Genomic DNA, 21,280 nt, shown 5'->3' on the forward strand with positions numbered 1-21,280 from the left:
CTGGCATCCTTTCTCCCATTTCCTTGCCCTTTTCCACTTTCGGCCTCGGGTGAGCCCAGGGCGCCCATGTCCCCCCCGCACCCCGCGTCCCACCCCCCGAGGCCCTGTCCGTGGGGGACGTGCCGCGAGCCGGCCTCGCTCGGGGGCCATTGTGTACCGTGGGAGACGTGGACCGGGAGCCGGGGCGAGGGGCACGGCCGCCTCCCGCTCATTGGCGCCGCCCGCTGTCGCGCAGTGCGGCGGCGCCCGGGATTGGCCCAGCCGCGCGCGGCCCCGCCCCCGGCCCCGCCCCCGGCCCGCCCCGGCCCCGCCCCCGGCCCGCCCCGGCCCCCGTGTGGGAGTGCGCGCGCGCGCGTGTCCCCGCCAGGGGTGGGGTGTCCCGCCAGCGGTCTCCGCCTCCTGGAGCGGCGCTGCGGCGGCCCGCGGCCTCGCCGGGAGTCGGCCGGGCGGGGAGGGCGGCCGTGGATCGCGCTCGACGGTAATTGCAGCGTCTCCGCGGTCCCGGCGGCCTGCGCTCCGGGCTCGGCTCCCTCCTCCGGGACGTGCGCGCTCCGGCGCCCCGGGCTGGCGCGTGGAGAGCAGGGCCCGCGCACACGCGTGTCTGCGGACGGCGGGGCCGGGGGGCGGCCCGGGGGCCTCGGGACCCAGCCGGCCGGGAGCGCAGACCCGGCGGGGGCGGGAGGAGGGGAGGCGGCGGCGGCGGCGGCGGCGGCGGCGGCGGCGGCTGCGTCCGCGTGTGCGCGCCTCGCCCCGCGCTGGGCCCGGGCGGGGCGCGGAGGGGCCGACCCCGCTCCCCGACCCCGCTCCCCTGGGGGGGCCACGGGGCGGCCGGGCCACGGGACTCTCCTCCTCCTTCCTGCGCCCGCGCTTGTCAGTTTCTCACCCCTCCTCTTCTTCTTCTTCTTCTTCTTCTTCTTTTTTTTTTTTTTAATGGGTTATTTGTTGGTTTACTCGGCTCCTAACTTGCAGCCAACTCCCGCCCGCGTAGCTTTAGAGAACTGCGTGTGCGTGTGTCCGAGTCCGCGCGTCCCTACTTGTTGGTTCCAGCGGGGACAGTCCAGGTCCCGAGGCTTGGCGGACAACACGCCTGTCCCTTGGGCTCCTGCGGAACCATCGTTACGTTTGTAGGACTCGGCGGGTCCGACCGTGCAAGTGAGGTTCCCTGGGAGCTCGGGTCCCGGGTCCGGGGTGCGCTGCGTTGAGATGAAGGCAGGGATGAGGAGGACAGTGTGTCCTTATCTAGTTGGAGGATACCTAGTTGGAAACCTGTGCAAGTTGTGGGGTTTTTTTGTTTTTTGTTTTTTTTGGGTTTTGCCTGTTTTGTTGTTGTTGGTTTTTTTTTTTTTTTTTTTTTTGGTGTGTGTGTGTGTGTCTGAGGAGTTGGGTGCTAGTGGAGGCTTTGCTACGTGAAATGTGAGAAGGGTGCATCTTTAACTCTTAGTGCCCCCAAAGCAAGTCTGAGGCTACTTACTGTTTGTCGTGTGTACAGAGGGAGGGTGCAGACTCAGAGGCTCTTGAAAAGTTGAACCTGGGACCCTGGATTTTGTTCTCACGGATGGAGGAGGATGGAGTTGGGTACAAATTAACCTGTTCAGTTTTCTGCTGGGGGAACATTTTCATGACCAACTAACTTTTTTCTTTTTTCTTTTTTTTTTTTAACTGCCTTTCAAAGAACTAAGGTTCCAGATGGCAAATTCTATGAATGGCAGAAACCCTGGTGGTCGAGGAGGAAACCCCCGAAAAGGACGGATTTTGGGTATCATTGATGCTATTCAAGATGCAGTTGGACCTCCGAAGCAAGCAGCAGCAGATCGCAGGACGGTGGAGAAAACTTGGAAACTCATGGACAAAGTGGTAAGTTCCGTACGACTGCGCCTGTGCATTGCCTTATTTGTCCTGGGTCTTGGTTTCTTCTCCTGTGGTTGTACTTACACCACTCATTAATGTTATTGTTACCGTTAATTCGTAATTATTGTCTTGGCAACAGCCTTTTGATTTGGAGTGACCCTTTTTCTTACATCCACTCTGTGTGTTTTAAAAAGTTGGATTCAGAGCAAAGACTTGTTGTTTTACCTTTTGTCCTACTCTTCAAGGTTCAGAGTTCCTCTATATGACTCAGATATGCAAAGTTTTTACTGTTGGCTGCTCTTTGTTGGTACATGGCCATAGAATACTTTGGAAGTGTTTGCTCTGTCTTTATGAGGTTGTGTTGCTGTTGAATAACAGAAGAGTGCAGACAAGTATTTTTAAGAAAACCCTCTGAGGGACCTCTCTTGACAACCACAGTGGGTGACGCTGAAGACAATTACTTAGGGGAAGAACCAGATTAGACCTTAAGTGAGGAAGCAGTATCTGAGAGAGAGTTTCCATTTTCATCTGTGACAATTCATTTTCATTAAGAAACTTTTTGTTTTTGTTAATGGTAGAGTTACAGTTTCTTTTGTCTATTCCATTTTGAAACAGGAAACCTTTTCGATTGCACATTGTTTATTGTGAAAGGAAAATTTATGATGGAGGTGGTGGGGCTGAGAGTATCAGAAACCTCTGTGGTTTCTGCATGTTGCTTTCAGATGAATTATAATTTTACAAGAAGAAATCAAGCTGGATGTCAGTACCCTGAGAAGTCTAGGCAAGCTGGATATTCTACAGGAGTCTCCTGAGAAACTGTCAGTGTCCTATCTTACTAAGGAGGATTATGAAATAAATATGATTAAGGTGTAGCTTGCTGCTGCGCAGAATTAATAGTTCTTGTTTTTGAAGCAATAGTACTGTCCCCTGTATGTCGGTAAATGTTTGTAGCACCATCTGGTTTCATTTCATAGATATTTGGGGCTAATTATGAATGTAGTTGATGCAAGGCTCCTGATATTTTTGTGACTGCAGAAATGGAGGTTTTTTTTTTTTTTTTTTTTTTTTAAATATCCTTTGTAGGGATGTGCTGAAGCCTCCTTGAAATCATATGGTAGCAGTCGCTTTTACTTTGGCTTGTAACTGTGTACTGATATTTGCCACAAAAAAGCCACTGTCAGCGTGTAATTATCAGCGATACAGGAAGGTAATAAGATTTGCTTTATTTTCATTTATGCTTATGGAAAGTACAAATGGATAGATGACTGATAGGCCTGCCATTCTAGAGCCGATGGTGGTATATGCAGAGCCAGAAATCTTTGCCAGATAAATATCCTTAGTTTTGGGCTTCAGTGTGACCTATTTATGCTTCTGCCAATTTATTCAAATTGTGATTTTAAAATGCTCCAGACAGAGTGATGTCATAGTGTCGGAACATTACAACTTGCTACTTGAGGTCAGGCTTGGATTTTAGCATTGGATACTTAAGAATGAAGAGTATGCAGTGGGAAGAACTGTGTGTATTTGGCAGGCACAAGACTAGCTGTCTTTGCTTTTCTAAAGAGGATGCAATTTAAGGTCACTCTCATTGCCTCAATCATTGGTTGGGCATAAGAGAAGGCATTCAAGGTTTTCCCCTAATTCACCTGTTATACGAGTGGCAATACATGGGTCACATTCTAGCAAGGAGCTGCACCTCCCACCTTTCTGTGAGTGGTCAGAATTTGTACATTTGTGAGTGAACATTAGCACGTCAAATAAAAAAATGATATTAGGAAGTGGTGAGCTATAGTTAACATAAAGCCATTATTATTTCAAACATTAAGAAATGTATTCATAATTTTGGTTTGTAACTGATGGTTAACATAAGTTTTATCCACTTTTAATGGTTTCACCATGGGTTAGGGTTAAATAGATGGTTTTTGGGTAGTTAAGCTTCTGCCATTGTTTGTTTTATTAACCCTTTTGTGGGTTTGGGTTTGGTCTCTCCAGTTGAGAAACTTGACTCATAAGGAAAACTGTTATTGAAAGTCTCTACTTAGTGGAATGTGGGTAAGGGTGTTGGCAAAGGTGCACTGGTATGGCCTTCCCTACTTGTCTTCATTATTTGTCATGAAGGGCAAGTATTGTGTTCATTAATGAATGCATCTATGGGCTTTGTGGAGAGGAATCACATAAATAGCTAAAAAAGAGTAGATATCACTATCACACAGTGATAAAAAGGCATTGATAATTCCTAACTGAAAATATATTTTATTTAATTGTGTAATGCAGAAGCATCCCTCACATGTGTTTACCTTTTTTTCCTTGTCAGTGCTGAAGGAAGTGGTTCATAATCTCAACATTGTCCTGGTAGTCACATCAGGATGCTTATTATTAGTCCAAAAGTTAATCCCTCGACATATTATCTAACTGTTTTATAAAATAACCGCAATAATCTGAGTTTAGCTTGTGAATAAGAGAAAACAGCAACTTTCAGGTCTAACTGGTAGTTATGTGAAAGGCAGGGTTAGGTGTTTAGTTAGCATTTTTTTTTTTTTCCTTTAGGAAGCCCCTTCCCACAAGGGCAGATCTTAGAAGTATAAATATAAAACGGACTTTAAGTTTGGTACATTTCAGCTACCTACAAAATAAAATAACTTCTTTTACAGGGGATAGGAAGCAGTCTCAGACTGTAGGAGGAATGCCCAGTAAGTGTGTCGTTTTACTGTTCCCTGGCCCCTAGAATTTAAAACAGTCAGCTGAGATCCAGTTCCAATGAATTGTTCTGTTGGCAGAGGACAGACTTTCTATACAAGGTCACTGAGAGTAGGAGGGAATCATTGCTCAGCTGTGTGTGTGTGTTTTGTTTTGTTTTTGAGAGATGTTAAGTGTTTTGTGACCAAACATCAGTGTACTGAGAAAAAGAATGGTGGCATATCCCAAAGCATCTCCTTTGGACATATTTTCTGGCCTTTGCTCTGCGTCAGTTTAAGTCAATAGCTCACCCCGAACTCTTCCAATCTTTGGATGCCTGGTTGATCCAGTGATAGAGCTGTTACTCATGACTACGCATCCAGGTTCAAATATACCTGAAATATGGAATCTGCTCCAAAGCTATTACAGAGATGGGTCTCTTAAACCCTTAAACATTTATTGAGGGCCTACTCTGTTCCTACTAAGTGTTGTCACGAGGGACACAAAGCTAGATACGATGTAGAACTCTGCCTCTGACCTGTGAGGGAACACGCACACCACCAGCAGAGCCAGGCATGTAAATGGTAATGTATTACTTATATTATATTTATCAGGTAATTGCCGTGTAGTATGGACGAGGCTGTGATACAGACCTTTGGGAAGTACAGTGGGGGCAAAGTGAAGAAGGACTTCCTTGTTTTTTGGCCACTGTTCAGACAGTTGTCTGTCTGGATTCTGCTGGGCACTAGGACCAAACGCATTATTGTACTCTTGTTGGAAATGCTGAGGTGAGGGTAAGGAAATGATGGCTAATCAGTATGGGAGGAATGATAATTTATTAATGTGAGGTTCCTGAGTATGGTTTTCACAAGCGTCTTAGCCAGGTGACGGAAAATGGAAGAAACACTTCTCCATCTAATAGATACTAAATGTACTGAGCTTACATGAATGTTCAGGAAATTAGAAAAGAATTAATTGATGCCAAAGAGCAAAGCCAGTTGAGTACCTGCCTACGTTTTGTCTTGCTGTCCTTGTCATTTATTTGAAATTACATTATTGAAAGAGTTTTAAAAGCATTTAAAAAGTGATGATGCCAAATAGCCTTTTCCTGCCTTTTACCCTCAGTACATTCAGTGCATTTGTCAAGCTTGGAACGTAATTCATTCTCGATCTTTATAATTTTACTGCGACTATATTTTAAAGGTTGTCAATCAAAGGTACTTGGAATACATGCAGCTATTTTGACAAATAATAGTAGGTATTCTTTTCTAAGATGAACTCCTCAGTCTTCTGAAAAATACTATATGTCGGATAAAACTTAGATTTTGGATGCCTGTTGTTTGTGTTTGTTGGGTTTGAGAGTCCACTGTCATTGGGCCGTTGGAATAGGGAATATCATGTACTTGAATTATTCTTCATGTACTTCCTTGTTCTCAGCGAGTTTTTCCATGTTAGCAGAATCATGGGCACCACGAGACTTGGGTAGATGATAACATAGTAGGCGTCTGACCAGTGTTTAATGCTGAGATTTTGAACTTGTGCTTGGCTAAGTGAAGTGATCCTAGAGTTTGCTCCTTTCTACTTTTAGGGAAAACTTTCGATAAAGTAAAAGGTTTAAAGGAATCGTGCCATGTTACTTTGGTTTATCCTTGTGACATAGGACATTCATTTCACAGAAGCCTTACTCAGTTAGTCGTCTTTTCAGCCCTTATAACATCTTTACCATTCAGATTTTAAATCAATTCTTCCTTTCTTCAAAGTTGCTTTGTGTGCTCTCTGTTTATTTCATCATTCTTTTATCAAATTCCATCTACGGAAAGATCGAGATTTGTAAATACCCATTCCATTCCACTCCACTCCATGTAGTGTGTTCTATATACTGCAGAATGTAGTAAGTGCTGTAATGGGGTATAAATAAAGTGCTGTGCATAGGGTATGATGGGAGAGAACGTGCTTGCTGGGGGTGAAGAGTCGGTACAGAATGCAGCATGGTAGAAATGTTATCCAGCTACTCTCTCCAGGATGTTTTGGATTCCAGTGAGGTGCAGGACACATCAGGCTGAAGGAATGTGGGTAAAGGGAGATTATTGAGAAGGTAAGTTAGAGAAAGATGGAGAGACTTGCACTCTTTCAAGGAGTTTGGACTTTATTAGGTAGAAGAGAAGTGTTAAAATCTTTGAGCAGGGTGTGAAAAACAGTCAAGGCTATTCTGTGGTAGTTGACTCCCTTGACTCTACAAAGGATGGTTGGAGAGAAAAGAAGCTTAAAAGTAGGAATAATGATCAAGAGGAATTAAAAAGATTGGGCAAAAAATAATGAAGGGCTGAGCCAGAGAATTCAAAGTCAATGGAGCAAGTGTAGGTTCAAACGTGGGAAGCATCTTGAAGGTAAGATTTACAGGTCCCTATGACCCTTTAAAGATAGAGGATGAAAGAGAAGGTGAAGTGAAAGTGACTCGAGGTTTTTAGCCTGAAGGCAGCAATGCTCTTAATGAGACAAGGAGCATAGTAAAAAAAAGAGGAAGCTTGGGAACTGGTGCATACGTTTGTTTTTGGCCATGTTGAGTTTGACTGCCAGAGTGAAATCCATTTTGAAGTCAGAAAGTTGAATGTGCAGTTAAACAGAGAAATTGAAACTGGAGACATATGTTTGGTAGATATGCCCACAGAGGTAGCATTTTAAGCTGTAGACCAGCAAGAGGTATGCAATGTAGAACAGAAGATGAGAGTCAGAGAAAAAGTCAGAGATTGGCATTTTGGCTCTGTATGGGGTTGTACTTATAATTGGATGGCAGTGAAGGAGAAGAGAATCCTGTGAAAAACATTGATGAGAGAGGTAGGACAAGAATTAGGGCCGACTGATTTCTTGGGTAGAGACAGCTTCAATTAAGGAGATAGTTTCCAATTCTGAGAAAACCAGATTCAAGTCCATGTGGAGAAAACCAAACAGGATGAAAATTTAAGAAGTCGCTGAATATCATGAGTAGAGATCATTGTTAACCTTTCAGAGTAGTTTCATTTACACGATGGGGCTAGATTAAAAAGAGTGTGGATTACTGAACAGTTGTTCTACAAGTATGCCAGCTGGTGAAAAGGAAGAAAGTTCCCATAGACAGCTTGAGAGTTTGAGCCGAGTTTAACTTTGTGTGTGTGCCTGGCACCATGGGAGAGGCTCACAGATTGAGGGGGAGGGATGTCCATAGGAAGCGCTCTAAAATATAAAGGATGAAGAAATCATTAAGTGACCTCTGAGATTACAGTGTGGGAGGGAAAGTCTAAGGACAAGCAGAAGGGTGAACCTTGGTAGGTAATGAACTTCTACTTAGATAAGAGGGAAGAAAGGAAATATATACAGAGTTTTGAGAGAACTTGTAAATTTTATGCTGGGTTGTCAGGAAGTGATATAAGGCATAACATTTGTAATGTTTAAACCACGTTTCAAAATTGTGTATTATTGAATAAACAATATATATTTTAACCCGTCTCCTAGCAATTAAGTGGGTAAATAAGTAAAGCATTGAGATAGAAATGAGTTCTTATCCTGTATATTAAGATCATTTTGGAAACATGCTGTGACTTAAGTGATGCCACAACACTACTTTTGTCTCCTCTGCTTGGGCATATGGGTTAGTTTTTGTTGTTTGTTTGTTTAGTATTTGTAAGCTGCTGCTATTTTCCTAGCAATGAAAGAAACATTTCAAAAATGACTGACCAGATTTTTAGCTCTTTAACATATTAGTGTTTAAATAATTGTTAAGCTCACTCATGCTGTCTTCCAATAGCAATAACAAAAGTAGTTATGAAAGATTCCTCATCAGCTGAGTACTACCGATGTATTAATTCCATGTCAGGAGTACCGACCCGGGCGTATTACTGTTTGCTGCTTTGCTGCACAAAACGCTGCAGACTTTCACAGGGTTTCAGGTAGTGTAAAGAACTTTAGGAACTTAAAGAACTCCTGATAATCCTCAACAGGGCAGTCAGTGCCCTTGGTATAATTATGATATGTAGGCAAAATCTGCCGAATTTACCGTGTTGTGGTATAATATAAAATTTGGAAAAAGAGGAAGTACTGAGAAGTACCAAGTGCCAACTATGTGCTAGGTGCTGTGCAGAGTACTTTACATTTCCTCCTCTCAGAATCATAACATCCTAAGAGTTTTCTAGAAGAAACCGGCCCAGAGTTGTAAAGCTAATTAATAAATGTTAGCACCAGATCCTACGTGATTGATTTTGGCATCTGTGTTCATGGTATGAAGATTCATGCACACTGTTCCATGGAATAATACAATTCGTCCTTTTCCCGTGAGAAGTGGATCAAAAGGCTCTTTACCCCCTAATATTTGATATGATCCCATTCTTCTCAAAACGTTGTACCCATTTAGACAGGTTTACTCACTATGGTTGTCCTATTTGTTCTATTACCTTCTTCTGAGTTCTTTCTTCGTTCCTCTCCTACACTTTCTTTTCCTTCAACAAATATTTATTGTGCATCTACTATATGCAAGATTCGACATTAGGTGACGGAGACAGACCAGTGAGAGATATGGTCTCCACCCTTAGGGAAGATCAGTTGTCATTTGGAAGGAAGATAGTGAACAAATGAATGCACAGTTGATATTTTCATTACAGCTAGTCAGTCATTTAATGATGCTTATATTTAAAGAAAGCTTCATTGAAATGATTTGTTGTTGCCCCCAAGTCCTACTATAATTAAAGTGGGAAGAACTCGAAGAACTCATGGATGCTTTGTATCATAATAATATACTTTTGTGTAATTGCAGTGAGGAACCTCTTAAAACATTTATGCAAGGAGCACAGACTAAGGATTCTTTCAGGTTTTCCATACTGTTGTTAAAAATGGAGTTATTTCACTTCGTGGGTACATTACTTGATTTAATATAACTGAATCCTCCATGAAGTGAAGTGTGCTTTATAATGAAAGTCTGTTGCAGTAGAGGCACAATTCCTTACTGTGGAAGTTTCCATTTGCTTCAGTAGAATTTCTTTCATACGTTTCAGGGACTGGGGTGAACCTGAGAAATATGCTAGCTGACCTAATGCCTCTTTGTTAACTTTTGATTCCAAGTTTTAATTAAGGCACAGTGGGGAAACTCTTTAAATACAGGGGTGCTCCAAGAATAATTAATGGCTTTAAAATTCTTGTAGCACTAGCAAAGCCTGTGTTTATATTTGTACCTTTGCTTTGATATGGTCAAATATATATTTAATGTATGTGAATACATATTCATACATAACAGTATATATATAGATTAGACATATTTTTATGTATGTGAAACGGTGCAGACATATATAGAGAGGCTCTCGTAAAAATCTCTAAATACATTCAAATAAATACAACAGGCAGTTGCATAGTGTTATAGAGAAAGAGCCTGACTTTCAAGTCTAGACATTAGGGTTTGGGGTATTATTTTTATTTTATTTATTTATTTGACACAGGGAGGGGGGACAGAGAGAGAGAGAGAGAGAGAGAGAGAGAGAGAGAAAGCATAAGCAGGGGGAGCAGCAGGCAGAGGGAGAAGCAGTCTCCACGACCCATGCAGGGCTGACCCATGCAGGGCTGATGCAGAGTGGTGCTGATGGGATGCAGGGTTCCATCCCAGGATCCTGGGATCATGACCTGAGCCGAAGGGAGATGCTTAACTGACTGAGCCACCCAGGTGCCCCTAGACATTAGGGTTTTTAAACTCAGATATGTTCCTTTTTTTTGTTTTGTTTTTTTTGTATTGTTCCATCAAAAGGAGAGAATTGGTCATTGTGATTTCCAAGGTCCTCTTTAGCTCTAACATCCTCTGACTTGATGACTGTAATGGAATTTGTAGCCTAATTCAATACTAAGTGTTTTGCCTTTTAGTTCAAAAGCAGAGAGTAACATTGCTAATGAACCGATCCTATTATGCACTAGTTGGTGCCCTAAAAAGTTTGTCAATGTATAATGCGACTGTAGATTTATTCTTTTTAAAGCTTTTCTGTGTTGGGAACCACTTTCATTCTAGGGAGCAACTTAGGTATTTCTAGAAGACATCTAAGTCCTTTGAATCTGAACTTGAACTTTGTGGGGAGCTTGATTTTTCTCCTTAACATACTGCTTTTAGAAAAGCAATTTTTCTTTCTCTGACTTTCGCAGTTCCTTGCACATAGCAGGAACTCAATAAATATTTATTGGATTGAATTTGACCTGCTTAGAAGTCATAGTCCTAGCGTAGGGTTATTCATTTTTGGCAGAAGCTGTCATAAATCACAGAGTTTAATACTAATCCAACTGATGAACTGTACATTCAGCAGCATATCATAGGTCAGCATGGTATGTTACACTTTCCCAAATGCAAATTTAGAAAACTGTGTGGCCCACAGGGGCCTTGATGAACGGAATCTATCCTATTTTGAATCTACTTGTGCCACTTACCCTCAGGCTCCCTGTGCCCTCACCTCTTAGAGTGATTGCATGGACTCCTGGCTTTCTGCTCTTCTCTCTGGGTATGCCTCTCAAGCCTTTGCATACCCTTTTGCCTGGAATATTCCTTTTGCAAATCTAGGTATGCCTTTCTTGATACTCTCATGACAAGATATGAGTGAGCTGCTGCTTTATCCTCCTCCAGCACTTTGTACTTCCCTCCGTTGCGGCACTTAAAGTCTCCTATAATTCTTTTTTAAGCCATCCGTCTTTTCCACTGGAAAACTCCTTGAGGACAGGTCTGTGATTTATTTCATTCTGCCTTCCCCAGGGTCTGAAACAATGCCTGACACGTCGACGTGTGTAGAATTAACAAATGGGCCCCAACGTTCATGGAAATTTGCAAATGGGGTCAAAATAAAAATGTAAATGAGGCTAGCCAGGGATCATTAATTATATGCCTAATTCTAATTAAATTGTGATAAAGTTAGAAAGAAGATCAGCCTGAGATTCAGAAGATGCAGGCTCTTGTGTTGGATTAATGATTTTTTAATAGCCCCTTAATCTTTGTAGTTCTTAGTTTCTTTATCTGAAAATAAATGGATTGGACAGGATCTTTCCAAAGATTCCTTAGAGCAAGAATTACATTGCTTCTAAGTTAATTATAGAGAACTAGGTCTCTTCTGCAAGACTCCTTGAGGCAGGAAGTATGTTCTAGTCGTCTATAATTTCCTGGCAGTAAGCTCAGTACCTGGTATATAGCAGTTATGCAAACAATTGTACTGCATAAAGTAATACATTTCCAGATAGAATTACAATTGAAATAGAGCAAATGAGAAAAAGGTCAGGTAGAGAATAGTAAATTAAAAATCCGTAGCACTTAAAATAATCTGTTAAAGAACATTTACTTGAAACGTGTGAAGAAAATACCTGAGAGAAAATTTTTATCAGTTAAGTGTTCACCAGTAGACAAAATTAATATGAAACTGCCTATTCTCCTAGCTACAGGTTAATAATTTATCAATCTGTGACGGGCTGTACCAAGTTCTGGGTTGCTGACATTAGACTGTGCCTGCTGTAGCATGTGGCTGGCAGTATTTTTGAAATTTGTGGTACTGTCTTGTAGTTTTAAGAATTGAAAAACTATATACTATATATCTTGTTTCAACCAAGATTTGTTAAATCATTGACGTACTTGGGACTTCATCAGTCTTTAGGGCACAATGAGCTTCTCTGGTTGTATCAAAGTCACACAAATAAAAAGAGGGTAAAAAGCTTTGTTAACCCCTTTAGCTATACTTTTCTCATGATTTGACATTATTTCCTAAATTATATGCATCCTACCTAAGAGATTTTGAGGATCGAAATAATATTCTTATATTTAATCTTCGCTTGTGCCTTTGGGTTATTGATTTGAATACTAGTATATTCAATCATGAAAATAAGGAAGTAATCATACTATTTATGTGTGTGTGTGTGTGTGTGTGTGTGTATATGTATATGTATGTGTATAATATATACATACATGAAGTTTTTTAGAGACTCCATCAGCCCAGCCATCTATACATCCATTTATTACACCGGTACTATATGCTGGGTACTTCTGTTTTAGGTATTGTATAAAACAACAAGGAGGAAGATATGATAATGCCCTCAGTTAAAGTGAGAAGTGGTTGTCTTAAATTAAGGGCTGATGCTTGATAGTTTGAGCCAGATTTTTCTCCCTACCAAAAAAAAAAAAAAAAAAAAGTTATTTCTTAAAGCAAGTGGGATAATAAGTGTGAATACTTTTTTTCATTTGTTGTTTCCTGGATATATTGTGTTTGTGGTTCTTGAAATTATTACAGTTCAACTTTTTTCTGTTTGACTCAAGCACTTCTGTGAGTACCAGGAATGAATCCATGTTTTGTAGAACCTGAATTTGGAGGGGTCCTTTTAAAGAAAAATAATACAAAATTGGGTATGAAATGGAGTATGAAAGTGAATTTTTTTCTATTGACAAAAGAGACACAAGTTGTAAAATTTTAAAACATTGATAAACCCATAAACATCAGAGAAGTAATCTCGACTCTATACACTTTATTCTTCGATTCTCTTCCATTGCCCAAGTATATAAGTATATTTCCAGTCCTGGGTGCCATTGGAGACAGTTAAATGACCGTATCTGAATTGGGTATTCCTCTCCATGCTGTGTGCTGTCTGTCCATAGATGCTTGGAGTATGTCTGAATCCATTGTGGTATTGCTTTGGCTGACAACAGTTGTAACTAGTTCCAGAAGTGACTGGGCATCTCACATACCTCCTACAAAGCCACACTAAGTGGATTTCCAACTCAAATCCCCATCACCCCAACTCAAAAAATGTGCCACCTAGCAGGAGGTTAAGTCATACAAGAAAAAGACACCTCAGCCAATTGTGTTTAAAGTATCTTGCTCTTAGAAGTGTTACAAAGAATGTGTGATGAAGGCTTTGGAAGAGGGCTAGCTATTGGAGGGACCCTCATGCTTATGGTTCACTGGCTTCTCAGTGAAGCTGCCTCTATGTGTGAGACTGTACTCCTTTACACTATGTATGCTCTTGTGCAATAGCCAATGATTTCATTTAAAAATTGTTTGATAGGTGGTTCCTTATACCCTGGTTTGAGGGGTAGGAATAAGATGGGTTAACTTACTTTTAACAGAAATTATTTTCAGTTCTGCAGGCAGCCCTGAATGCCCCAGTGGTTGGGTGGCACCTGATGGAGTGACTGAACCATTATGTAACACATGTTTAGAGGCATGGGATATAATATGGGGAGGTGGAAAAGACTCGTTCTGACCTGACACCCATTTACTACTTAATAACTCAGTTAGTAAAATTGTACCTCTTTGTTTTATTTTTCTCAGGGCTTCAGGAACAATATACCCAAACATTAATTTAAATCTATGAAAGAGCTTTAGTGTGGGGAGTTCGGTGTAGTAAAATAATATCTAAATGTGAGACATTAGTTGCCAGCAGAAGGGGCCCATTTCCTAATTTTTATTTTAAAAAGATTATTGGTGGTGTACAATGATTAGCACACTGAAGTTCTACGAAACCACGAACAATGGGTTATTGTAGAAGAGAGAATGAAAACTTTAGAGGTGGAAAGTAAAGATGTGACTTAGAAAAAACTGAATGGAAGGAGAAAATTGGATTTAATTGTATCAAGAAGGATGCAGATATTCACCAGTTCTTTGTAGATTGGAGATAATAGTTTTAAGATCAAAATGTATATTATGGAAAATGAAGAACCAGTACAGTTTGGTAAATTTCTTAACTTTTCTATGAAAGATATTATTGTGGTTCATATGAAAATATTTTATGTTTCTCTTTTTTTAGGTCAGACTGTGCCAAAATCCCAAGCTTCAGTTGAAAAATAGCCCACCATATATACTTGATATCTTACCTGATACATATCAGCATTTACGACTTATACTGAGTAAATATGATGACAACCAGAAACTTGCCCAACTCAGTGAGAATGAGTATTTTAAAATCTACATCGATAGTCTAATGAAAAAGTCAAAGCGGGCAATAAGACTCTTTAAAGAAGGCAAGGAGAGGATGTACGAAGAGCAGTCACAGGACAGGTAAGAGTGTTTCAGCTTTTATTGTTTTTAATGGTAAGGTTATATTTATGTGGCTTTTTGTTCACAGCATAAATATCCCCAAGAATTTGTTTCAGAAGAAATATTGCATTTCTATATTTACTTTTCACATTATTCAAGCCTTGTAGTTTTATTTAAATTTCTTTGTGTTAAGAGCTACTTCATAAGGCACTGTTGTTGTTGTTGTTTTTTTTTTTTTTTTTTTTTTTAAGACTTCAGTTCTTAGAGCAGTTCTGGGTTTATAGAGAAATTACTCCAAAGTACAGAGTTCCCATTCCACGCCCCACGCCCCCCCCCACCAACATGCATTTCTTCTGTTATTAATATCTTGCCTAGTGTGGTACATTGATAAACTAATATTGATATAGTATTATTAACTGAAGCTTAAAGTTTATATTAGGATTCACTCTTTGTGTTGCACAGCTCTGTGGTTTTTAACAAATATATAATGTTGAGTATCTACCATTACAGCATCATATAGAATAATTTCACTGCCCCAAAAATGCCCTGTGCTCTGCTTATCCATTGCCTCTCTACTCCCCCACTGCCTCCCCTGCCCCACACTTTCTGAATCCCTGGCAACCCCTTGTCTTTTTACTCTCTTTATAGTTTTTCCTTTTTTAGAGTGTCATACAGTTGAAATCAAATAATATGTAACTTTTTCAGACTGGCTTCTTTCATTTAACTATGTGTTTAAAGTTCCCCCTTGTCTTTTTGTAGCTTGATAGTTCATTCTTTTTTTATCACTGAATAATACTCCATTGCATTGATGTACCACCATTTGTCTATCTGTTCATCTGTTGAAGGATATCTTGGTTGCTTCTGATTTTTGGCAGTTATGTATAAAGCTGCTATAAATATTTGTACACAGGTTTCTATGTGCACATAAGCTTTCAGTTCATTTGAATAAGTACCTAGGAGCAGGATTTCTGAGTCTAATGGTAATAAGCCTATATTAGCTTTGTAAGAAACTCCCATACTCTCTTCCAAAGTGGCTGTATCGTTTCTGCATTCCTACCAGCAACAAATGAGAATTCCTGTTCCTTCCCATCCACCAGTATTTGATATTGGAGGGAGTGTCTTTAAGACAGTCTTGATTGGATATGTGCATATGATGGATGTGGGTGGGAGATGACTCTTGATTCTCAGGGTTTGACTGCTGAGTCAGAAACTGAACAGGAGTGGCAAAGACATCAACTGAATCCTCACTTTACAGCCAGGATTCCAGATTTAGAGACTCCCCTTTAAAGTTTGTTGTTTGGCTATTTCAGTGTTACATTTCATGATATATCTTAAATTAAGATATTAAATTGAGTGAAAGAAATTAGTATTCCATTTCTTGGATATTTTAAATATATCTAGAATATTGACAGATGTCAATAGTATATTTACATTCCCAAATTTGAAAACAAATATTAGTTAAAATATATGATATTTTAATACAGGTAACCTGAATTTTAGTTTAAGACCCTTAATCTCTCTGGATTTTAGTTTCCTGACATATAAGGAAAACCTCCAAGGAACCTATAATGTTTCTTTCGGGTCAAAAAAACTATCCTCATGTAGTCTGATAAAGCATAGGGTTGTATAATAGCAAATTCACTTATCTAAGTGTGTAGACTCAAAACTTGTCTGTAAATAATGGCCACAAAATACCCAGAATGAGTAAAGCCATCAAAATCAGAGAAAAACTCTCTGCCAAAATGTAAAATGGCATAAATGTTTACTTATTTATAATTTTTTCTCTAAATTAGTGATGAACTCTAATGTAATCATGAATGTCTACCCAATTATAACTGTGGGCTCATCGCTTAATATACTTGGATCACAGTGTACACATCTTGAGGGTGGTGAAATCTTGCAGTTGCCTTTTAGTTTTAACCCACTAAGAGTCTCTTCAGGACTGCTAAGAAGAATGTGAATCACCACACGGTATCAGAGTAGAGAAATATGATATTGTTTCAAGAATGGTATCAGAAGTAAAGTAGACAAATACTGTATTCTTTCAGAAATGACCAAGGTTATGGGGAAGCCAGCTGTTTATGTTTAAAACTATGTTTTTACTTTGTAGGTCTACCAGTGATCTATAAAATCAAGTTATTTTATAACTGTATTTATACATCCTGCTCAAATTTAGTAGCCCTGAAATTCTTCATGAACCAGCAAAGAAATCCGTTTAATTTCACTTATTAAGATATCAGGTCAATGAGAAGGCTTATAGTTTCTCAGTCTAGGAATTTGAGTGGATACTCAAATGAGTGTTTTCATTGGATGTAGTCATATATGAGGTGGTAAACCTGTACCCCACTTTTATGACTTCTTTGGAAACCTGAAACATTTTCTAACCCAGTAGATGTCTTGTAATTACCATTCCATTTATAAATTTTGATATTTCTGGCTTTTTTGGGGAGAGTATCATGGGGAAATCTCTATAAATAATGGTTGCTTGTGGTAGATTACCACAGATGATGATAGGTTGCATAATGCTGATGGATCATGTTGAGGTGACTATAAATTCTGTGTTTTAGGTGTCTAAGTAAATTTTGTCACTCTCCTAAATTCAACCCTAAGGCAAAGCTTATTAGTCTATGCTGGTATAGCATATTCCTAAATGAGTTTTATTCTCATCCTTGTTCCATTTTCTGATAGTGTTCTGTGACCAGCTCTTTTTATGCAGAACTTATATTTGATATATGTTTAATCAAAATTCGTAATAATGGACCATTCTTGGTATACCATACCAAGCACATGGATTTTGATTTATGTTTCTTTTGGTGGTAATCTATTTTTACACATCCACTTCTGGGTTTCCTTGGGGTTTTAAATGCAAACTGGGGCTAAAGTGTGCCATTGTACATGGAACTCTGGGACATTTTGCTCTATAGAAAATAAAAGAATCTTCTTAGAATGTTCTTATGGTTCTTAGGCAACAAGGTATTCTATTTGGTAGAATAGGTGACACCCTGATTACTGGGAATATTCTAAATTCTCTGAAAAATCTTTACTTCTGCAAATGACGTCAGCAGGGACATTGGCATTATTAAGCTAAAAACTGAAGGGGGCAGATATAGGAGAAGTAGTGATTTGGAGCTCACTGACTATACCAGTATTGCCCCAAGTAATAATGTACTCTATTGAAGCAAACTCTGTACGTTGCTGGGTGAGTTCATGAATGAAAAAAGTTTAATGTTCCTGCTGTGTCAGAAATAAGGTTCTTTGTGGATTTGTTCTAAACGTAAGGGCAAGTGGGAAAATTTCAGATATCAGCTTTGAATAAGCTCAGTTTTAATTGATTGCTGAAATGTGAGTGGCCTGATTCTTTTTTTTTTTTACAGCAATTTCACATGATTGTGACAAACACCATAAATAATAAATGAAGCAATATAGCAAATGGCATGCAATGTATTTTGTGTATAGGTGAGGGGTAGAAATATAAACATATTTATTTGCTAGTAAAATAGATATTAATGGATTTTCACTATGTGAAAGCCTCTTTGGGAATGGATGGAATAGTGATTTCTGGGGAGAGGCATGCTACATGCTTTGCTTGACTTTTACAGTAAACCTCTTCTCTAGTATTGCTTCTCCTAAGTTTTTTTTTTTTTCTCTTCTCCTTCCTACAAACTGTTGAACCTCATACCAAGTTAGTGCACCTCCAGCTGAATGTCTAAACCATTCTGAATTAGTGTTATGGGGAAGAGTAGTTCATTGATTTCTGGCACACATAAAGTTTTCGTGTGTATGTGTGGGGTGGAAGTTGGGGATCATGGAGAGAAGGGACAATTTGTAGTCTCAAGCATAGAGGAGAGGTGAAACTTTTATCATCTGGCTTAAATTTTTAATGGCAAAATCAAAAATGAGTGTGAAGGTAGTTATAATTAAATGTAGAATTGACAGGAGGGGCCCTTCTTCAGAATGTGGATGCATAGTTTTATCAGTTGGCTGTGTCAGTAGTAAAATTTACTCTTTCATATAAAACATGTGCTGTTCACCTGCTCAGCAAGGCCTGGTTTGGGACTCTGTTTTAGAACACCCAGAGGGGATGGCCTAAGGATACTCAGATTTTCCATATTTCAGAGCTGCTTCAGTGAGCCAGAGTGCAACAACCAGTTTTCCCCTCCTACACACTGGTTTATAACCACTGAAACAAAACCAAAAGTTAACTGAGGTGGAAAAATAGCTCTGCATTTGATAACCTCTCAGTGAAGAAAAGAAAGGCTTTTAAAAAATTCATGCCAGAGAGTAATACATAGATGTTGTCTTCTTATTAATGTCATTTCAAAGCCCCTGCACCATTCCTTATGCACGTGAATTGTAGAAAATCATAGTGTGCAATAGCTTGTATAAAATAGGCTTTCCAAGAAGATTTTTTTAAAAAAGTATTTCAACATAGAAAAACTAGTCCTGGAAGATGCTAGCCTTTATTTAAAATCCTTCAGGAGTATCAGGCAAAAATCTTTCTCTCCACTGACCATTTTAACAAAGAAAAATGTATTACCTGCTACATTAATAAAGTGCTTTTCCTTATACAGGACTATAAATCACTATGCTCCCTGTTTATACCTGTGCTGTAATTTATGAGATAGTGTATCAAGGACAGTCTGGGACTGATATTTTAAAGATACATGGTTAAGTTAAAAGTTGAATAAAAAAATATCAGCAACAACAATAACAGGAACAATAAAACACAAAGCAGCAAACAAACCTACTTGACTTTCTTCAGACCACTGTATGCTGACATTGCTTTGGCCAAATCATAATGTATCAATTTAAATGTTTAAATTTGTATAAATGCAATTGATTGCGTCAGTCATGGAAGTAGTCATGAAATTCCTCCTGGATTTTCAGTTTAACCATATAAAGAGATCTACCTGTATGCATAATTTGGGCTTTATGGAATAGTTTTCATGATGATTACTAGAATTTATAGGTTAATGGCCTCGTTTAAAATGCCACATTAAATTCAGCATTTTCTCCCAGGCAGCTCTGTATGTTGCAAGAAGAAAATGAGGAAAGAGTGCTATTGAACAGTCTGATGCCATCTCTTCTCCAAGTGTTCTTTGTAGCCTTGGTTGGTTTCCTGACTCCAATCTCTGTCTTTTCAGTCTTCAGTCTTTACATTATTTTCTGGATGGCCACCATATTTTTTGGCTCAATCATATCAACATCATAAAACAAAGATGTAGTTTGTTTCAAACCAAAGGCTACTGTTGCTGTGTCAGTCTACTAAGTAATCTTTCAAATCCAGTAGTAGTTTCTAGTAAAAACACTGTTTTTGTTATTACAGCAATCATTTTCAGGAGAATTAGTCTTAGGGAAATTATGTCTTTCTTGTATAAATAATTTGTACAGTATTGAATGTATTTCATATGTTTTATGAAATATCTGTTTAATGATAGATGAGAGAGAATGATTTATTCTCTTTTAAAAAATAATCTGACATTAAAAAAATTAACCTAGTTTTTCTATTTCTCTCTCTCTCTCTCACTTTTTTTATTGTTGTTTATTAATGTTGCAAATTGTAGTGCTTTTGCATTTCATGAGGACAATGGACAAGCTGCAAGTAGAAAAATATGATTTCTAAATCAAAATAGGTTACTAATCTTTTTTGAACGCAAGTGCTTTAGTATAAACATTCAGTTGCTATTTAACTTTTCAACTTTTGCTTTCTGAGCATGTTTTTCTTATCCATGGAGAATAGAGGAACTAAAGGATTAGTTTTTGATATTTTAAAATATGTAACTTGGATTGAGAGGACAAATAGTAGTCAACCTTTTTGAATAGCAGTGTCTGCCAGGTAGGAAATGGAATTTTCTTTAGAAAGCTTGGACATCTTCCTTTGATTGAGTTATCATAAATGAATAGAAAGTTTATTTAGTCTTGATAAGAGAATGCTTCCATTCATATTTTTTAAGCGTCTGAGAGATGTGAGTATACTTTTCTAAAGTTTGGAAATGAAGGGGTTATTTCTTAACATACTGTGAAAGGAGAGACCACAAGAAAGTTACTTAGACAAATGTTTTCAAAGTTAAACAAAGGGAGTCTGTTAGAGTGGGCAGGTGAGAGCTTGAAGAATCTTTGACTGTTAAGGACTTTATGACCAACTACATCTAATCTGCTTTTGCTAAGTAGATACAAAGTAATTTTCTTATTGATTTTCATGTAAGTGAAAAGTGAAAGGGGTTTTGCCAACAATTTCTCCTTTGGAGTACATTTTTAAAATCCAAAGAAGTTACTAAGATATAATTTAAAGTTAAACCTGCTGTTTTTTAAAATTTTTAAATGAAATGTTTACATTTAATTCATTTTATTTTATTTACTTTTTTCCTCCCCAGCCCTGTTAATATCAAGCAGCCTCTAACTTCTGATTTATTAGCTTTTAAAAGCTTTATTGCAATTTATTTAAATTCCTTTCAAGTCAAATTATATATTATACACATATGATATTTTGATTTTAAAATTGGAGAATTTTTTTCTCCCCCTAGTTTAGAGCTTATTAAATGTTACAAATTCCTGAGAACAATAAGCATCATATTCTAAGACAGTAAGGTAGCTCATAAGACTCAAGTGAACTTAGCTTTATGGTTGAATACCTTTTATGTTTTTCAGTCTTAAGGCAGCTTATTAAAATTGATGATTTCCTTTCAGTAAATATCTGGTGACATTCAAATTTGATAATTAAAATCCAAAAGCACTCAAGAAAGAATGCCTGT

General features: G+C 38.8%; 1 protein-coding gene across 6 annotated transcripts in view; it reads left to right on the plus strand.

Moving 5' to 3' along the window:
• The first annotated feature begins 382 nt into the window (after nt 1-382).
• The window catches only part of CBLB (Cbl proto-oncogene B), a 214,076-nt gene continuing 193,178 nt past the window's right edge, over nt 383-21,280 (plus strand). For 2 of the 6 annotated variants that reach the window (XM_055316313.1, XM_055316316.1), the window contains exons 1-3: nt 983-1,152; nt 1,673-1,854; nt 14,299-14,549. In XM_055316313.1, the coding sequence (XP_055172288.1) occupies nt 1,687-1,854; nt 14,299-14,549 (419 nt within the window). In that variant the 5' untranslated portion in view covers nt 983-1,152; nt 1,673-1,686. Of the gene's footprint in view, nt 479-848; nt 871-982; nt 1,153-1,672; nt 1,855-14,298; nt 14,550-21,280 lie in introns of those variants that run through there. The other 4 variants (XM_055316311.1, XM_055316312.1, XM_055316315.1 and 1 more) reach the window with 3 other exon arrangements.

The sequence above is a fragment of the Nyctereutes procyonoides genome, unplaced genomic scaffold (genome assembly GCF_905146905.1).
Source record: "Nyctereutes procyonoides isolate TBG_1078 unplaced genomic scaffold, NYPRO_anot_genome, whole genome shotgun sequence".
Classification (NCBI taxonomy): Eukaryota; Metazoa; Chordata; class Mammalia; order Carnivora; family Canidae; genus Nyctereutes; species Nyctereutes procyonoides.